Genomic DNA, 15307 nt, shown 5'->3' on the forward strand with positions numbered 1-15307 from the left:
GAGTAATTAAAAAAGTAATACTAGGAAGCTTTCGAAATTTATAATACGTCCTTGACTATAAAATATTTTACGTTAAACAATATTCTATTTCATTCAACTTAAGGAAAAACTTTTTTCTCCGTAATTTTTTTCAATATTGGTCCAACGTATTTGACTTGTTAATATAAAAATAATAAAACAGTATTGATAATCAAATTTCGTTTCACTTTTATACGATCGATGAACAAAATATTGTATTCAAACAAAAAAATATACGCTACGTACATGTCATGCGTAGATATTTCATATTTTTTGCAAATAAACTCGACGATTGATCGAACATTGACGATAAAATACTGAATATAAAGAATTTTAAAAGAAAAGATGTCAAAGTGTTGCATATATGTTAAGAAAGAGAAGGAAAAGAGGAACAGAATAAGAAAGAGGAAGGTATATCGAGTCCATTGAGCTGTGAAGCGCATTTAAACGACGATTCATTGCACAATTACGTTTAATTGCTTCCAATTAAATAGTTGCCCCAATTAAAATTGATGCGAAAGAAGTCATTCCCATTTACCCAACCGATTATTTCGATGATCGCTTCTTTCATCGTAGCTAAGGGATGGTCTTCGGAATAAAATCGTATTTTTGCTTCTATCGTCGGATAGACGATAGCTCGAGCGTTCTTATAGATTCAACTCTCGTAGATGGTACTATGTTGAACTTCCGACTTAAACTTATACTCTCTTTGCGTCTTGTACAGTGTTTATATTACGTTGTACTTTGAGTTTCGACGGTATACCGAGTACTTTTGAGAAACTCCAGTGTACAAACACATTCTCTGGAAAGTTCTAACCCCTCTTTTGCTTCTTTGCCACCTTCTATCAACTTTCCTCCTATATACCATCCTAATAAAGGATTCAGGCTACATCTTTCCACCTTTGAAATCTAATTATGAAAAAATTGATAAAAACTAAATAAATTCGAAACATCACGCTACTTGAATCAATACTTTTATGCTATTTATTTCAGCCTAGCAAAAAGTTTTTTAACTTACAAATGTATACAATCCGTTAAAAGATAAAAAGCTATTTCATTTTTATTTAATTTGAAATTACAGAGATATACTTTGATAAAAATCTTCACAAAACTAATCGTTGAAAAATTTTCTGTCACAAATAAATTGTTTCCAAAGTCACCGTGTTAAATATAAAATTAAATTACTGACTAGTTGGTGGTGATCCACCGTTATCGTATTGGCTTTTGTGCTTTAATAAATAACCTGCTAGAAAGCTAATAGGGTCAGGAGGTCTTTCTTTGGCTAATGTAGATAGAGCCTGCAGCAAAATTGGAACCACAGTTTGATCCAGATACTGTCTAGTTGGTAGCGATTGCACCTCAACACGAGTTTTCTTTGGAGGTACGCTTGACAGGTCAGGATCTTTGTCCATCGCTATCACTTTCTGCAAAAAGTTAATCAAAAATTAGATCAATACAAGGTAACGCAAATATAATGGCTTACCAAAAGTGTACGACAACAAAAACTACTTATATCTCTATCGTATACATTGTCTAACAATCAATCTTGAAAATTAAGCTCATACCAAAAATATAAAAGCTATTAATAGCAATAAAAAAGAAAAAGAAAATAAAAGTACTATTGATATTAAAATTTATAAAATAACTAAACGATTTTTATTATACTCAAGATCTTAACAAAATAAAACTTTGTAGAAAGAAGATTACTAGTTTTGCTTTATCTACATAAATTAAAATAAAATAATTCTCAATCTATTACATATGACGACTAAGAAAATAATAAATTATTTGATAATATAATAGAACAGCTGTAACTTAATTGAAATAATCTAAAAACCTTGATACCAAGGTTTAAATAATTTTCACAAATTTATCAATTGTACAACATTGACATGCCGTTGAAACATTAATTATACCTCTTTACAATGCATACGAATACGAGAATAGATTGAAAATATCACCGTTTTAAAGCAAAACTCGTGTTCTTCTAGGTTATCTTTCTTACGTGCGCTGCTTCCGACACGACATTGGAGATGGGTTGAGCTGGCGTAGACGCTTCAGTTCTTTCTTCATTTGTATTTTCTATGATTTTAAATATAATAATCGTGTTAATAACATCCTTATATTTATAATACGAATTATATTGCGTGAATTCATTTCACGAGAGAACGATTAGAAATTCCTGGTGTACTCACCACCACCGGACGCCATCGTGTAAACAAACAATATTACCAACCATTGACGACAAACACTAAACGTTCAATTTTTTATACCGTCCGAATGTATATTATTATTTTATCGCATAAATACAATATCACACTACACTGCTTCCACTCAACTTTTATAACGATAAAATTTTTAAATAATTCAGCGAATGGGCGCCATCTAGCGTGCAAATGGTGAAATGTGTAAATTTCATTTCAAAGAAAATGAAATCGATAAAACAGATTGAAAAGAATTATATAAATTTTTATTATTAAAAAACAACTTACTCACAGCTGAACTCAATAATTCTTACAAAACAATATCTCCGGTATTTTTAATTATCAAAAAAGAAATGTTTAAAGAATGAATTGTTTAATTGAAAGGGATATACATTATAGTACGAATCAATTTTCTCGAAATTTTTTAATGCTTTATAATATGAGACAATATATTATTAACATTTTAAATGTTAGTAAAATGATAAAAATTATAACAATATATAGTACTGTTTAAAAAACTTTGATGACCATAAAATTAAGGAAGAAAGTAAACTTACAAAAATGTGTTCACGATATATTGAACCATTTTGTGCCACTTTGAATCAAATTCGTTCCTTCGAAATCATTAAAAATAATGAAGATATAACTCTGTAACAGAATTATTAAGACACTCTATATATTAGATCGAGGATATGATATTTGAAAATAGCAAATTTCAAAACAAATCTGAAGTTATAATAATTACGGTTAATATTATACTTGGATGAGTGACCATTTCTAATCATCGTGTGCTGTTTATTCCGGAGGTGATAAGACGGCCTCTGTGAAAAAAAGGTGAGGATTTTGCTGTTATAAAAAAGCTCCTCAAAACCAGTAAAAGAGAAAGTAATAGTGACAATATGTATATTGGTTCTACTTATTCTTTTTAAATTGATTTATGTATAACATTATATTTTTAATTGTAACTACGCGAATACTTGGTATTGTGAATACCAATGTCAATAGAGTTCACAATACGAATCCAAATCAAACGAATAATTAGAATAGTTCTATATAATAAATTATTTCTCTTCTAATAATAATATCAAATAATATTATCTGATAACAGAAATCATAGGAAATTATTTCTACGTAATATAATATTAATTAATGATTTTGGTATTATTAATATAAATTTTTGGAACATTATTAGGAGGAATTCATAATTGTTATATACAAATATGATATTGTACAATAATTGGATATTCATGAAAATATTAAATACATTTAATTAATAAAAATACTAGTTGTGTCTCAGTCATACCCCCTCAGTCTACAAATAAAACACTCATATCACCTCACGCATCAAATAAGGATAATTTTCCCAACGTCTATCGATACTTTTAGAAATATTTCTACACATGCACACACGTACTCTTTATCTTTTCTTTCACCTTAAATATGTTCAAATGTTCTGCGTGAACATATTTACAAAGGCTCAAATTTTCCAAGAACTCACTGAAATCTAGCAAAATAACCAATTATTTTTTAAAAATTAAATAATTATTTTATAAATAAATTAATGTAATAAAAACCTAGCTGTATGCGAATGCAACGTTGTATCAAAATTTCAAGACAATCGGTAAAGTACTTTTGGAGATTACCGACTAGACACAAACGAAATTTACATTTTTATATATACAGATATACAGATAAAGAGAGAAAGAAAGTGAAAGAAGAAGAGAAAGAGAGAAATAAATAAATAGTACGAACTAATTACGAATGTCTTTCTACTCAAAGAGTATGATTTCAGTAGATATATTCTTATAGACAAAATATAAACTTCAAACACAATAGAAGAGAGAAATATCCCTGCCATGCACCTATCATATCAGTGTATAAGACAGTTTATGTATATATGTGTATTCCTCTCATAATTGGGTTAATGTAGGTTAGAGTATTAATGTTAATATGCTGCAATTACACTTTTCAATCTCTCATATTTATGTTCGTTTCTGTGTGTATAGTTTAATAATAATTTATGTTAAATACAATGCAGTGTCATTATAATTTCGATTAAAGGCAGATCTATGTAGAGAATTATAATTAATATTATATAATTGAAATATAGAGGGTGATTCACCAGCTTTTACCACTTAAATAGCTCCGAAAGTATGATAATAGCAGAAGAGTGGATAAGGAAAAAGTTACTTGAAAAATTCAGGACTACAATATGGCATTAACATTTTTTCGCTATGTTTAGTCATTTTCGAGATTTATTGGTCAACTTTGTTTTTTTAAATACAATATTATATTTGAATACTTATTTTCGGATAATGTGGCTGACAAGACGGGACTGAAGCAACATGTATTAAATAGCTCAGCACGCTATTGGTAAGTCGAGCCTAAAGCTTTATTTCCTCAAATTTGCAATTACTTTAGGAATCAGACTGTACGTGAAACGTAGGTTCATTAAGATAATAATAAAAATTCTTATAATTTATCGAAAATTGAATAATTACTTCTTATATTTTATTTTTCAAATGAAACTTTGTTTGTCCAAATCGGTTGGAAATTGTGCCTGTTTCGTTTAACAACGAAAACGATGCTTGGGATACAATTCCATCTAAAATAATAACTTGTCTTAAAAATACTTACTGAATATTAACTCTTATTCAAAGTTCATTAAATAGAATAAAATTTTATATAAATTAGACGAATCTATAAAGTTGAAAAGAGAAAGAGAAAGAGAGGAATTTGTGCTTTTTTTTATTTTATTTATTTAACATAAAGTTAGACGCTACAACTTTGGTACAAAAACATAAAATAGTGGGTATTGAGGAAACGGTATACCGCGCGCGGATCCTCGAGTCTCTACGATCGCGGAGATATGAGAGAATGAATAAAAAATTCTCTTAATATATAACCCCATCAGCAACAAAACACAAAGAAAAAAGCACGTAGACTTAATATAACGATGAAAAAACAACGACGAATAAAGATAATAAAAGTATAGTGAAATAACAGGAAAACTGACATACAACACTCCGTCCATAGTAAGCTCGAAGAACCGCGTTCGCTTATTATTATTATTAATGTTATTATCATCATAAGAAAGAAAAAAATGTGAAATGCACGCAGTCGATTAAGCTTTCACGACCTACACACATATATATTTATCGATCATCACGATCGTTTTCACAGCATTTCTTAAAGTAATCGTTGCGGAAAAATAAAATGTTTCATATAAAAGTGCTATTCGGATTTTTTTGATAGTGCGCGTCGTTAATGATAAAAAAAAGTCACCCGTTGAATGATCTAAGCGACATCGCAATCATCACAAATTTTCCTTAATCCTGCTTATTCTTAAAACACCGACGACAAATATGTATAACGCCTAAGTTTAGTGCGTGTAGGTCGATTATAACGTATGGCTATGCGAAGTTTTTGTTCTTTCCTTACCTTTTTTTCCTTATTTCCATTTTTTCTGTCACACTTACATCATCATCATCATTATCATCATCATGTTTTTTAAAAGTTAGAGATTCGAAAAAGCAGTAAAAGCGTAAAAGCTCCGCGAGCGTTGTGTGATTAAAACGTGATATACGTTATTTGTAAAAGTGACTTGGATATGGCTATATTAATCTGATATAGCGTGATCGTTATTACATTATAACAACACATACACAAGAATGCGCAAAAACCTCTAAAATCACATCGATGAGTAAAGTGCTGTGGCGACACCGAGTCGGAACCGGCTGGCCGCCTATTAGAATATTATATGGACAATTTCTAATCGTATCCTAATGGGATATGAAAATTTCTGTGATCTAATATAAAAAGGGATTAAGAGATCCTTTTTCCGTCGTCCACGACGAGAATAGAAAAAGAAATAACGTCTTTTGTTCGCGCATTAATAATATCAGTAATAGTAATAATATATAGTTAATAATAGTAATAATAATGATAATAATAATACAATCATCGGCCAACCGGTATTTACCTCGTATCATCGCCTCGGCAAATGAACGCGACACCTAGAGATATCCTACTTACAACGTATGTATATGTTACGTTAATCATATATATATATTTATATTTATTTATATAATATGTATATATCTAGAAATAGTGACGTGATAAAAACAAACTATGAGACACGCACCGTCATCACACCCTCGCGCGACGTCGATCATACAACGAGATTAGCCATTTGAAAGATGAGGAAACTACCTAAGAGCCTAGACACTTTGAGAAAAGCACTATGAAATCCTACAAGAGGATACTTTCACCAGGAAAGTCCGCTTTTCTCTACTTTGCTTCCCTTTTCTTACCAAAGGTGAGATGGTCCTTTATCGATCGATGACGATCGACGTATCGTTAGGGTGCGCAAGAAAATCGGTGTTTATTGTCTCGCGACCATCCGCCCAACCTAATACCTATCTACTTTTCTTTCATTTATTCACTCATTATGCTTTGTTACTTATTCGATTCACTTATTACGTCTCTAATAATCATCGTCGCGTTATCCTTCGAACTTCGACTCGAGCAAAAATTTTAGCGCGGCTAATATAATAGGTGTGATTAGAGCAGACTAATTAATTATCGGTAATAGATACGCGTAGATCTATAAATACGTATACACGCACCGAATTCACATTATACACGTATTTATATATATATATATATATATATATATTTTTTTTTTTTATGTTAGGACGATTAAGAACCGACAGCAAGTGTAGCTTGTTATGTGAACATGTGTATTGCGAAAGATTGTATGAGAGTGTAAATGTGTTCTTTTTTTTTAATGTGCGCGTAGCCTGTAAAGATAGTACGTAATGACGATTATATTTGTTTATTTTTTTTTATTTTTTAATTTTAATTATTTTTTCCGATGGCGTGCCGCGTTCTTCCTTCGGATAAGTCTATCGGTGAGAATTTGAAATTTAAATTTCTTTCATATTTATTTCTCATCATTTTTGTTCAATGGACGACGATGACGACGACGACGATGACGACGACGACGACGACGACGACAATCTCTACACTTGCTCTCCGCGACATTGAGACTCGATACATCTTCGACCCCCGGGGGGACACAACCTTCGTTACGAAATTATAAATCGTATATTATGTATATGTTATATGTTATTTACGTACATATGTAACGTATATATGTATATATGCCTGCGGGTAGCGGCAGTGTGGCACAACCATGACTTAAAAGCGAGTAACTAATCTCATGTTATCGTCTTAACCTGTCCAATAGGACGAGACTTGACTTTTAACCTAGGATATCCCGCGTAAAACCCCCGGAAAATGAACCGTCGCCGAGAGCACGCTTTTTCTTTTCTTCTTTTTCTTCTCACGATCTTTTGTCTATTTCTTTTTAAATTTTATTTTTTTCATATGTGTTGATTTATATTTTTGTTGTATACTATTGCCTTATTGTTATTTCGTTTTGTTTCGCTGTCGTAAGAGAGCGTCCGCGAACCTGTGCCGGGTGTCACGAATCGCCTGAGATCCGAGAAGAAACAATTTTTATCTTAAGAATTCTCTAAAATCGATTATTATTTTCATTTCTAGCCGTCGACCATTCGACCTCCTTTGTCCTCGTTAGGCAGTTAATTAGAGAGGCAGTTTTGAGTTTGGCCTTTGGTTAAATAATGAGAGCTAGAATTAAACATTAATGCTACTAAATAATGATAAAAAAGTAAAAAAGGAAAAGAAAAAAAAGAAAAAGAAGAAACTAAAAGATAAGGCCAACAAGGATATAAAAGTCATTCGTGATATGGTCATAGATGGACGAAGGAGGTAATTTTCGTCGCGAGGACGATGCTCGTTGTCTCGTACGTATATACATACATCTGATAAAACGTGTGCACAACTCTTTTAAAAATTGAATTCATCGAATTCTAGAATCTATTCGCGACGATGTTATTTTGTAATTTTTTTTTCCTTTTTTTTCTTTTTCTTTTTTTTTTAAATCATTAAAATCGTTGCAAATTGGACCGACGACAGCACCGGGGGAAGAGTTAGCGTGCGCTTTGTTTCCGTATCTCTCGAGTCTTCGGTCGCAGTCAACGAGAGAATCGGAAAACCATGGATGATGATGGATTTACAGGTTACACTGCCACAGTATCGTAGGGTGTGAGGAGTCCCCCGTGACCGCCGTGGGGGCTGCCGGTTTGCCGGCCGGGGGCTTCGTTTCTGCAACATCGATTACAATTTTGAGAAACATTCTTCAAAATTATCATCATTCTTTCCTTCCTCTTTTTCTTTTCAAAGAGCACTTCCATCAACTCTTTTTACATCCTCGTACAGATGCATACAACACTGCGAAAAGCGAAATAATTATTCGAGCAGTTATTAGAATATAAGCAAATTTAGTCCGTTGCGTCCTAAAAAAAATAATTATATAATAATTTAGCGGCATCTGTACGTGAACAAAAAATTTGTATCCATGCACTAGAATTACAGCAGCAATGATGAATAAGTATTAGTTAAAATACTAAATAGAAATGTAAGAACTTAGTAATGTTAATTATTAGGAGCCTAGTAATATATTATGATAAATGATTTGCATGTTAGCACAGCAGTATAATGTAACGATGATGATAACAGCGTATAATATATGGTAATAATATAGCATGAGTCGCAGTAGAGGCGTTTTTATAATTATTTTATCGCTAATCGTCCCTAGATTATTAAAAAAAAAAAAGAAAAAAGAAATTAATTAAATAAATTAACCAGAGGAGGATCAGGTAGGCATCCCTCCGATTTTTTTCAAATTTAGTACACTTGTAATAATCATGAGAATATTCTTTGTGCCTTTAAACATGGCATATATATTTAGCTGTTTGCTAAAAAGCACGGATTTAATAAAGACACAATAAATATTCTCATGACTACTACAAGTGTGCAAAATTCGAAAAAAATCAGAGTGGGGCTTAACTGACCATCCCTGGTAAGAGCATCGGCCACCAAAAATTGCATGCAAAATATCATGTTCGCATAGAGAAGTCTTTCGTCAACGTTGATGATATCAAGCAATGTTTTGTAAGCATCGGCTGGCCTGTTTTTTTTTCTTTTTCTGTTAAAAAGTTTAACTATCATAGGTACAGCATTTGTAAGTATGTTTTAACGAAATTGCGTCTATCTTTATAGGAACACACTCTGTACTGTTCTACGATCAAGAAACTTACGGCTTCCTGCGTAAAAAGTCATGAAACAAGAAAAAGACAGAGATAAAGACACAGCATTAAAATGTATTTGTAAAGCCTTCAGCTAATCTAACGTGTACTCGATTATTTTTTCATAAATTTATTATTTTTAATATAATTGATAATAAATTTGTATACTTTGAATCTTTAAAAAAGAAATGCCGAATTGAAGTCAAAAATGAATGATTTAAAGATGATTAATGATCTCTTAATATGATGATGAAATGAAAAATGAATTTGATGATAAGATGAAGAATTGGATTGGCTATATTGGAAATAAATTTTAGAAATGTGAATTTTTAATCGAGGTACAATATCAAAAACGATAACTCTTGTGTCGCTTGATCGCGAATAAACACATTCGCTCTCTACTGACCTCTCTATGAGTTTACGCATCTCCTCGGTGGTCATGCCGTCCTTGCCGCGAGCATTCACTGAAATAGAAAAACACACGGCACGATTGACACAACGGTAAACTACTACGACAACACGTAGCATGCAAATAGTGGAAAGCTATACGATTAGAGACACAGAATTTAGAGCGAATCTCTTCCATTTATATACATGGTGATTCGCTCGACATGCGATATGTCCGCGCATTGTACACCTAATATCTAATGATGTCTAATGAAACGAGCAGTTCGAGAGAATCAAGAACAAGTATGAGAAAATAAAACTCGACTATCCGAACGCAAGTCAAGCTTGCTCCCTGTTTTTCATTCGGATACAAAATCGAGTATTTTTCTCATTCATCCTCGCCACTTCATTCTTCATCAGGATTCATTGTACTGACCGCCATAGTTGCGGTTGACAAGTTGATCACGGTCACATTCTGCTTCGCTGATTTCGTTGCTTTCCTTACTGTCGTTGAAACTTGAGTTATTCTGATCGTGATTCCTTGGTGGTGGTGGAGGTGGTTCGGGTGATCCAGAGCTTGGTAAATTGCGAGCAGATCCAACGCTACGACGGCCGACTGATCCACGAGAGCCATAGTGATCGTAAGGAGCACCGTATTGTCCATATTGAGAGCCGTATTGATCTTCTTCAGGAGCGCAATTAGCAGGGTCGTCGTATTCAGGAGAGAAGACATGAGTTCCGCTGCCACCTCCTTGGGATGGTACTCTAGAATAACGACCATTCTGACGAGGCTGTAAAAAACAAAATTTAAGAATAATACAAGTATTATAAGATAAATTTTATACGTGCTGTTTAAATAGACTATGTACCATAGATTGAGATCCAGAGCGACTGTGAGCAGAAGCATTAGTCGGATGTCCAACTAGTGGTCCCATAGTTCCGGAATGTCCATTACCTTGGTGAGGGAAAGTTTGGAATTGCATAGCCTTGCTTGGGTCCATTTCTTCACGGAATCCTAATAAGTGGAAAGTAGCGTACGGGCAGATCTCATCCTCCATGCCTGCAACAAGTATCGAGGGTAGACTCTGCTGCCATGAAGTTCGTATAAAAAATACATTTTCTAATTGTTACTAAATTCAACGATTGTCATCTTTTCAATTAACAAATGAATGATATTGATGATATGTATACGTGCACCAATTTTCATGTTAGTAGTCTCGCTTGAATGTTCCTACTTCCATGCCCTTTTATATTATATATCTCCTTATGAATCACCGAAGTGAAATATTTCTTTCATAGAGAGAACGAGAAGTAAAATATACTCGGCTTAACTGTGTTCGATGTGTAAATTGTGTGCTGGTCAAATAACGAGCGTAGCATGCGATAACGTGCAACATCGATGAAGAAGAACAAGAAAAATAAGATGAATAAGTTGTAGACAAAGAAGAAAAAGAAAAAAACGTATATCTTCATTTATGAGGATTTAGAACCACGAAGAGGACTTACGAAGACCGGCTGCGAGACCGAGTGGCTGTACCGGCTGCAGTTCGTCATTACCAGAATCGCGAAAGACGAAGGCTTGCGACGGGACACGAGGGAGAATGAGCCCTTCGTCCTAGAAAAACTATTGTTACCAACCTCTGTGAGAAAGACCCTCCGAACTGCCCATACGCGGTGGAGGTGGGCACCTTCTGCTGGGTGCACAATGATTTAATTCCTCATACATGTGCCTCCTTGGATCCCACGTTGAGTGACTTCTGAACGAACCTGTCGCACCTATCGAACATATACTACAACAATCGTACGACTCGCTGCCGCTTACCAAGCTGTCTATCAGGATCTATTTTTTAACGATCGTTATTCTTTAAAGAAGGACACTAATACCAAAACTAATAAAATTTTGTTAACCATGTTGGATTCTTGGTACGCGCAGCGATGTTATAAGCGCATACGAAGGAACAACTTGTTTCGTTTAGTAGCAGGGTATACATTTTTATACGTAGATATATAGTATAGTATATGTATATATACTTCGGTATGCAAAATATGTTTAAGCATAGCCAACATAAATAATAGCGGAATCTAAATGGTAATAATGTTGTAATGCGTGTGTATTGTGTTTGCTTGCATATTGGTTCTCCACAAAGAATATCATCGTTTTGAAATTTAAACTGTTGGCTGGCTGTGCGAAATTAATGTGTTCCGTAAGAAGAAATAGTCAAACTATCTCGTGCCGATGCGACAACATTCAAACAGTTATAATGGAGAATCATCTAAATATCAAACTTTTGTCAGTTGTGGCTTACTTATCACTGTACCTCGCTTGATGCGATCGCAGGTGTTATAGTTGGAGCCAGGAACAGGTGGAAGTTTGCGATTCGGGGGTGCGATGTATCCTAATTCATCTCGAAGATCAGGCCTGCGTTTGTCAAGTGTAGCGCCACCAACACCGGTTTGTTGATATACTACGTCGTCTGCAAGCAGCAATAAACGTATTCGTTCATATTAATATTACTATATTATTAACCAATGAATATGTACGATTGGCAAAGAATCACTGGGAGGATGATTACGATCAGAAGATTTAAATTGATCATCACATTATGCAACATTTCAATATTAAAGTCGTTATTAATATTCTTGTGTCAAAATCATCATCGCAGTGATACTCCATTATTCGATTACTTTTCGTAATCTAATGAATAAAGTAATAAAAAAAAAATTGGTATACATTGTCCCTCGTAATATTTCTCGTCGGCTGAAGAGATACCTCGCAGCCGTGTTTGTTCCGGGCCTCGGGTTCGTCTAGATAATGCGACGCAAATGACAACAATTCCTACGATAATGACGACGATCGTAGCTCCAACCGGTACAACAACATTAACATCGAGCCAACTCGGTAACCATGGGAAATAACGTCTGACGTCGGTATCCTCATTACCACCGTTACGTACCGGCGGAGCAATTGTACCTACATATGGAAAAAAATAAAAAAAATTATTACCTTTATCACTACCATGACCCTTTCCTCTTAGAACGCAGATCACGATGACGGCAACGATTATAACAAGAACTGCGGCTACCACAGGTACGACAAGATTCAAGTTAGCCATGAAAAATTTCACTGGGTCTTCATCGTTGCCACCACCGTTAATGTCCGGTAATTCGCGGGCCGGTGCAATGGTGCCTGGAACAAAAAATACGGCGACCGTTCAATCCAGCCACCATTAGCACCGGCTACGAGATGCTTTCAAACGCATCAAGCGTAGTTATGCTATACCCACCTCCAGTTACAGTCAAAGTTGCAAATTCATATTCGGCTACCGCAAATCCAGCATTATTATGAGCCGTAACTCGAAGATGATACCAGCTAGCAGGGTCTAGATCCAAAACTACGAAGTTACCGCCCGGTTTAACGTTATTAGATACTTGGTTCCATTCTTGTAGATGCCTAAAATAGGAGAAAAACTTGGTTACTTCGAACTTGCTGTTTAAACTTTTAATCTAATTTCTTGTTTGTTTCGTACTTCTTCTTATGTTCAACGACAAAGTACAACATAGGGCAGCCACCGTCAGACCAAGCGCTTAAGTGAAGGGTAATGCTGTTAGTAGATACTTCAATAAATCTTGCTGCTTCAGGAATAATGGGTTTCGATCCTTTGGTACGAGTGTTCAAAGTGTCTGATTTGTCTCCAGTTCCAATGCTAAAATTACGTTTACGTTGAATCATATCCGCTTTTATTGGATAAACCTTAATTATATAAGACTTATTCTTACCTATTGTAAGCCTTAACATAGATCTGATATCGAGAACCACACCATAAGTTTTCTAAAGTATACTTTTGAACCGAAGAACTAATTTGAGCGGTTTCCCAGTCACCAAATTCAGGTTTGTAATGAATCGTATATCCATTAATAGGTGCATTATCAGTTGAATGAGGTCGCAATTTCATTGTAAGCGAATTGGTAGTCATGGCCGTGAGAGTAACTTGTGGTGAGTGTGGTGGAGCTAAAAACCAATCATCAAATATTAATAACAAAAACAAAACTTTGAATCTATTTTATAATTATTCATATAGACAATTACCATTAACAATAAGTTGATGAGTAACAGTATCATGTCCAAAAGAGTTTTCAACATAGCACGAATATTCTCCAGCATCAGCACGGTCAACTTCTTTGATGAACAAGGATCCTTCGGGTAATTGTCTCAATCTATCACTGGTTTGAAGAACAGAGCCTCGTACTTTCCATACTACTTCCGGTGCCGGTACACCAACAGCAAGACAAGGTAACCTTACATCTTCTTTGTAAGTCGCAGTGAATTTGTCATCAAACGATGCAATCTTGGCCGGTACTATAAATTGAAAAATAAAGAAAACAATAAATTAATAAGATGCTTACTTTGTATATATTGTAAGAGATATAAAATACAAATCTTACCTCGTACACTTGGTCCTAATGTCACAATCTTAGAATTTTCTCCTTCGCCAATGTTTGTGCTAGCAGTTACCCAGAATTCGTATCTTCGTTGTTTGTCAAGACCAGTAGCTTCGTAAGTTAACTGATTAGGTGGAACTTTCTGGCTAGTTGGGTTTTCTGCGCTATCAGCTTTAGTGTAAACGGTATATTGCGAAATAACTCCATTTGGTTGATTTGGTGGGCGCCAAGACACAAGAATTGATTCAGGAGACATGACGAGTGCTTTAACGGCGATCGGTGCTTCGGGGGCTAAAGAAGAGAATAGATAAATCGTTAATAAATTACATAAAATATTATTGATGCTTTCAAAATTAAAACTTACCATCTTGTTCTGTTTGACAGTGGATTGGTGCAGATTTCACGCCATCGCCACCAGAGGTAAAGGCCAAAACTTGCATGCTGTAGTTCGTATATTTTTTCAAGCCATGTAAAATCGTTTCGCTGGAGGAGGTAATCTTGGTATCTTTCGTATTTTCATCATACCAAGTATCAGATGGACCATAAATAACCTAAAAATATATTATGTTCATATACAGATAATAATACGTTAATATAAAAATACACAGTAAATATTTTCTTAATATATTTTTGATATAAAATGTTTTATTACCTTGTAGCCAGTAATAACACCATTTGCAGCACTAAGAGGAGGCGACATCCATGAAACTCTGATAGTTTGCGAAGTAAGAGTAGTGCAAGTCGTGTCGTGGGGTGGTTGTTCGGGTACACCTTCAGCCGTGTGTTGTCTTCGTTCTTCGCTCATCGGTCCAGAACCAACTTTATTGAATGCTTGAACAACAACGCTGTATTGGGTGTAGGTCTTAAGATTCATGATCTGCAAGTGATGTTCTTTTCCATCTTCCTTCGAAAATTCAACGGTTTCAAACATGTATGGTTTGTCAGAGGATGAAAGCCTGTAGCCGACATAATAGCCAAGAATTTCGCCGTTCCAATCTTCGCGTGGGGGTGGTTTCCAAGTTACCTAAATATATGTTTAACTTTGTTAATAATATATTTTCAGTTGTGAGTTAATGAGAAATT

General features: G+C 34.3%; 2 protein-coding genes across 51 annotated transcripts in view; both read right to left on the reverse strand.

Annotated features, from left to right (window-relative positions):
- Window positions 1-979: 979 nt before the first annotated feature.
- On the reverse strand, window positions 980-2372 carry LOC107064386 (protein dpy-30 homolog). Its single transcript, XM_015317034.2, has 3 exons — window positions 2214-2372; window positions 2024-2100; window positions 980-1442 (listed from the first exon to the last, which is right to left on the reverse strand). The coding sequence occupies exons 1-3, from the start codon at window positions 2227-2229 to the stop codon at window positions 1200-1202; spliced, it is 336 nt and encodes a 111-aa protein (XP_015172520.1). The 5' UTR covers window positions 2230-2372; the 3' UTR covers window positions 980-1199.
- Window positions 2373-7062: 4690 nt separating this feature from the next.
- Dscam1 (Down syndrome cell adhesion molecule 1) overlaps window positions 7063-15307 on the reverse strand; it is a 66501-nt gene continuing 58256 nt past the window's right edge. For 39 of the 50 annotated variants that reach the window (XM_089178242.1, XM_089178261.1, XM_089178256.1 and 36 more), the window contains 14 exons: window positions 14877-15248; window positions 14589-14775; window positions 14228-14515; window positions 13872-14141; window positions 13562-13793; window positions 13312-13488; window positions 13069-13235; window positions 12516-12755; window positions 12091-12258; window positions 11423-11560; window positions 10654-10844; window positions 10221-10575; window positions 9804-9861; window positions 7063-8414 (listed from right to left, as the gene is read on the reverse strand). In XM_089178242.1, the coding sequence (XP_089034368.1) occupies window positions 8330-8414; window positions 9804-9861; window positions 10221-10575; window positions 10654-10844; window positions 11423-11560; window positions 12091-12258; window positions 12516-12755; window positions 13069-13235; window positions 13312-13488; window positions 13562-13793; window positions 13872-14141; window positions 14228-14515; window positions 14589-14775; window positions 14877-15248 (2928 nt within the window). In that variant the 3' untranslated portion in view covers window positions 7063-8329. Of the gene's footprint in view, window positions 9416-9803; window positions 9862-10220; window positions 10576-10653; window positions 10845-11422; window positions 11561-12090; window positions 12259-12515; window positions 12756-12788; window positions 12972-13068; window positions 13236-13311; window positions 13489-13561; window positions 13794-13871; window positions 14142-14227; window positions 14516-14588; window positions 14776-14876; window positions 15249-15307 lie in introns of all 50 variants that reach the window. The other 11 variants (XM_089178262.1, XM_089178263.1, XM_089178247.1 and 8 more) reach the window with 6 other exon arrangements.

This window comes from Polistes dominula, unplaced genomic scaffold (genome assembly GCF_049000335.1).
Source record: "Polistes dominula isolate Pdom_NZ unplaced genomic scaffold, Pdom_raw_medaka contig_77, whole genome shotgun sequence".
NCBI classification, from domain to species: Eukaryota; Metazoa; Arthropoda; class Insecta; order Hymenoptera; family Vespidae; genus Polistes; species Polistes dominula.